Raw genomic sequence first — 4,922 nt, 5'->3', positions numbered from 1 at the left:
GACAGGCTTCGTACAGGGTATTTCGGGGAACGTCTTGAACCTGTTTCGGAGGGTCGGAGGCGAAGACCTGTTGATGATTGTTCCCAGTCGTTAGGGGGATTGCTCTCCCGCAGGTTGTGTCTCCGGCTTTCTTAAGCCCCGGAATAATCAGTGAAGATTAGAGAAACACATGTTTCGCGTCTGGGAAGAGGGGGAGACGGCGAATCGATAGGGCTGGATCCAGGGCTGGCTTGCGGGGGGAAGGCGCACCTGCTGCCGGCGAGGCCGGAGCAGCACCGCCCCGCTGCGGGGAGCCCCGCCGGCACCGCACCCCCGGCCCCGGCGGGCTGGGGGACACCCCACAGCCTTCCCCCCGTGGCCTGGGAGGGGAGAGCCGCGGCTGGGCGCCGCCGCCGAGCCGGGCCGGGCCGGGCCGGGCCGAGCCGAGCCGAGCCGAGCCTCCCCGCCCGCGGGCTGCCGGGGCGGCCGCGGGGCGCCGGGCGCAGCCCAAAGCGGCCGCCGCGGCTCCCGGGCGAGCGGCGGTCCTGCCCCCGTGTCCGTACGGCGACAAATCAGCATTGCAAATGGCCAGTTTCGCTGTAAACAAACGAACCAAATTCCTCCCCCCTTTCCCCGGAACCCCTCAAGGTAAGTAAAGAATCCGTGTTCTTTTTTTTTTTTTAAGTCCAATTTTATTCTACAAATAATAAGTGTTGCACCTTTCATGAGCTATCCGAATAAAACAATAATCCCATAGGAATTACTTACACTAAGAAAAAAAAAATAATAATCACATTTAAGGAGAAATGCAACATTCGACCAAATGTTCAATACTATGTTGTTGCCAAAGGATGGATGTTTTTCTAAAATCCCAGTGTGCATTACACCATAATATACAGGATTACAAACAAAATTACAGTACAGATTGATTCCAGTTGAACCAGCGTTACATTTCAAACAGCACTTATTCTGGACTGCATTGTACATGCAATAGCTATTGTTCTAATTACGGATTAAATGGTTTGAATTTGTTTCAAGCTACCGTACTAATCGACTACAATAGGTATATAGCCCGACTTTAACAACCTGATTAGTTTTAGGTTCCGATTTATAAGATGAGCATATGACAACCACGGATTGTGTGAACATGTATAAAATCATGCATTTATATCGCCTGGAAACATGAACATCTTCAAGTTCTCTTCAAAAAAACCACGGAATGCCAAGGGGTTCAAAGACTAAAAAGAAACAGTGCAAATTGTATGTGATAGTCAAGCAGCTTTCGATTTAAAAAGGGTGTTGGCATTTGCTTATAATCTTTATATACAAGTTTGTGCAAGTAATGTGTTGAATTGATATGTTTTAATAGAAAATAAGTCTCTCGTTCTTATATCTTCTCAAGACCTAGGGGATCTGGTTCTTGTTGTAGGGGGGAAAGGAAAAAGAAAAAAAAAAAAGAAAAGGAAAAAAAACCCAAAGAAAGTAAAAAAGAGACTTTAATGGGAAAGAAATTGCCCGGATTGTGCATTTTTTTTTTCTTCTTCAACTATTTGAAAGGAAAGAAGTGCTAAGGCAACATAACTTCTCTAAGCACTTTTCTGCTGGTTTAAATTAGTTAAATTATTTTGTATAAATTAGATATAATTCTACCTTTCCAATATGTATAAAAATTGATGAAGCTGCATGGTTTAAAATAGGAAATTCACGTTATAAAAAGTCATTAAAAATTCTGTACAAAATCACAACAAAATAATTCAGCATGGGAAAGGTAACAAGTAGTAAAACGTTGGTTGAAAAATATAGATTTCATATATATTTTGTAATTGGCCCATCGCTAGTTTAAAAATTGCATAGATCCTAATTATTGCTTGTGATTTTGTTATCCCGATCAGGTAATTGACGCGATGCCAGCGCCCCCACCCCCAATTTACAGCGTCGCTCCGAGGAGCGGGAGCGAGACGGCAGGCGAGCGGGGAGGGGACGCGGCGGCCCGGGGGCAGCGGCCGCCCCCGCCGGGCGGCCCCCCGTCAGCACGGCGGGCGGCTGGGCCGGGCGGGGCTCGGCTCTTCCTCCCCTCCGGCGGGGGCAGGCTCAGTCGTGGAAGATGGCGTTGAGCTGGGCGCTGAGGACCCGCTCGTGGTGGGGGTGGCCCTCGTAGGGCGCCAGGCCGTCGACCGGGATCTCGCAGCGGGAGGCGGCGGCCGGGAAGATGGCGGCGTGGGCGGGCGCGGCGGCCAGCGCGGCGGCGGCGGCGGGGTAGTGCATGGTGAAGGCGTAGCTCTTGTCGAAGTCGGCGGCCGGCTCGTGCTTGAAGGAGAAGTTGCCGTTGACGCTGAGGGGCGGGCTGAGCGGCCCGTCGAAGGCGGGGCTGGCGCCCTCCGCCAGGCCGCTCTCGAAGAAGGGCTCCAGCGCGGCGCCGTAGGCGTGCGGCGGCTTGAGGTGGAAGAGGTGGGAGCTGTCCATGGTGCCGTAGGGCGGGCTGGGCAGGCCGGGCGACTGGTAGGGGTAGGGGTGGGCCGGGAAGGGGCCGCCCGCCGCCGCCGCCGCCACGTGGGGCGGCACCTCCTGGCTCTGCTCCGGGAGGAAAGTCCGCGGGTTGAGCTGCAGGCAGCCGGCCACCAGGTTGGTGGTGGGCTGCGACAGCCCCTTGCAGAGGGTCTGCACGAAGGAGACCAGGTCGGGGCTCTTGCCCGAGCGCAGGATCTCGGAGAGCGCCCAGATGTAGTTCTTGGCCAGGCGCAGGGTCTCGATCTTGGAGAGCTTCTGCGTCTTGGAGTAGCAGGGCACCACCTTCCGCAGGTTGTCCAGGGCCGCGTTCAGGCCGTGCATGCGGTTGCGCTCCCGGGCGTTGGCCTTCATGCGCCGCAGCTTGAACCGCTCCATCCGCGCCTTGGTCATCTTCTTCTTCTTGGGGCCCCGCCTCTTGGGCTTCTGGTCGTCGTCCTCCTCCTCCTCCTCTTCTTCCTCCTCTTCGTCCAAGTCGTCCTCCTCGTCCTCCTCCTCGCCGTTCCGCAGCGAGTCCTCCTCGGCCTCGGCCTGCAGACCCTCCAGGTCCTCCTCCTTCTTGTCCACCTCGTGCTCCTCGTCCTGGGAGCTGAGGCACTCGTCCGTCCAGCTCGGGGGCCCCTGGGGCTGGGGCTCGCCCATCAGCCCGCTCTCGCTGTACGACTTGGTCATGGCGAGCCTCTGCGTGGCGGAGAGAGAGGAGAGAGCCGTGTCAGCGCCCAGGCCGGCGGCCGCGGCCCCGCGCAGCCGCCCGCGGGGGGAAGCCGCCCGCGCCCCCCCGCTCCCTCCCGAGGGAAGCCCCGGCTTCCCCGCCGTGCCAGCGCGAACTTTTAATTGTCTCCGCGCTCCTGCCTTATAATTAAGTTGACATATGTTCAAATGCCATTATGTAACTCGCTGATATTCGCGGGGAATATAAGCAGATTACAGGTGCGGGAGGCAGCCCGGGGAGCACGACGCGGGCAGACCGAGCGCGTCTTTTCTAATAAAAAAAAAAAAAAAACCAAAAAAAACAAACCAAACCAACCAAAAAAAAAAAAAACCTAAAACGACATTTGCCGAATCGGAGGGGGGGAAGACGGGGGGACACAGGGCACCCACAGGGACGGGTGACCGCCCGGGACGCCTCTCTCCGCCGCTCCCCCTCGCCTCCGCCTTGCGCGGGGCTCCCGCACCGCCCCGACGGGCGCCGGGCACCTGCTCCCCGGACCGACGCTGCCCAGCCTCTCCCGGCGAGGCTCCCCCGGTCCCGCCTCCGCCCCGCAGGGCTGCCGCTGGGTGCCCGCGGCGGGGTGGCGAGCGGCGGCGCTGCCCGGCCCCCGCCCGCGGTAACAGGTGCGGGACCGGCCCCGGCTTTCCGTCTCCTTCGATCCCCTCCGCCGCAGACGGGCATCGTCCCCCCGCTCCCCGCGGGAGCCTTTTGTGGGGGACCGCGACCGTCCCCCGGTCGCGCCGGGGAGGAACAATGCCGCCCGCCCGCCCGCCGGGGCGCAGCCTGCGGGGGGACCGCGGCGGCCGCCCGCCGCTCCGGAGAGGGAGCTGGAAGTTCGGAGGTGCATAGGTGGAAGCATCTATATAATACGTGTGCGTACAGATGGACGCACATACACATTTCCATACATATATGTATACACGGATATATACGTGCGCGCGTGTGGATGGATACAGGTGTGCGCACACGCAGCTGCCTGCACGCACCGGCAGGAACGACCGCCGGTTCCCACCACCGCAAGCGACCACATAACCCGAAGCTGCCCCGGCAGAGGCAGGTCCCGCCCGCCCCGGCCCCGCAGGCTCCTCTCCCACCCCGGCAGCCGCCGCCAGCCGCCCCTTTCCCCGCGGAGGGGGTGGGGGAAACCCGGGTTCCCGTTACCTCCGTTGTTCAGCCTCTCCTGCGCGGTAACGGTCTCATAACCCCGGCGCAACTCTCCGTGCGAGGGCGCCGCGTGGGTTCCTTTTTTTTTTTTTTTTTTTTTTTTTTTCCCCGAGGTTGCGCAGCACCGGGCTCCCCCGTTATATAGCGGGACCGAGGATGCGCGGCGGGGGGCCGGCACCGGGACCTGGGTACCGCCGCGATCGCTACCGCCCAACGCGCCTGCGCCCCGCCCCCGCGCCCCGCCCCGCCCGGCGGCACGCGCCATATGGCCGCCCACGTCAGGCGCGGCGGCACCCACACACACGCGTCGTCGTCCGTCCTCCCCCCCCCCCCCCCACGTGACGCCCCTGATTTGTATGCGGCCGCGCGCCCGCCCGTTAAGCCGCCACGCCCTTTGTGGCCCGCCGGGCGCCGCCATCTGTCACCGGGCAGGGACACCCCCCCCCCGTCCCCGGCGGCGGGGCGGGCGAGGTGCGGAGCGGAGCGGTAGCTCCGCTCCGCACCTCGCCCGCCCCGCCGCCGCCGTGGGGGGGGGGGGGGAGCCGCTTGTCCCGACCCGCGG

At 60.5% G+C, this 4,922-nt stretch overlaps 1 protein-coding gene across 1 annotated transcript; it reads right to left on the bottom strand.

Moving 5' to 3' along the window:
* Positions 1–719: 719 nt before the first annotated feature.
* On the bottom strand, positions 720–4,558 carry NEUROD1 (neuronal differentiation 1). The gene is made up of 2 exons (XM_087732355.1): positions 4,358–4,558; positions 720–3,165 (listed from the first exon to the last, which is right to left on the bottom strand). The coding sequence occupies exon 2, from the start codon at positions 3,154–3,156 to the stop codon at positions 2,071–2,073; it is 1,086 nt and encodes a 361-aa protein (XP_087588481.1). The 5' UTR covers positions 3,157–3,165; positions 4,358–4,558; the 3' UTR covers positions 720–2,070.
* Positions 4,559–4,922: the final 364 nt, after the last annotated feature.

Source organism: Nipponia nippon, unplaced genomic scaffold, assembly GCF_047370975.1.
Source record: "Nipponia nippon isolate SJK-2023a ecotype South Korea unplaced genomic scaffold, ASM4737097v1 scaffold_5, whole genome shotgun sequence".
Classification (NCBI taxonomy): domain Eukaryota; kingdom Metazoa; phylum Chordata; class Aves; order Pelecaniformes; family Threskiornithidae; genus Nipponia; species Nipponia nippon.
This window is presented reverse-complemented; position numbering and strand designations above follow the sequence as displayed.

Coding starts and splice junctions, on each gene's coding strand:
- NEUROD1 (XM_087732355.1), bottom strand. CDS start 3,156: ATGACCAAGTCGTACAGCGAGAGCGGGCTGATGGGCGAGCCCCAGCCC.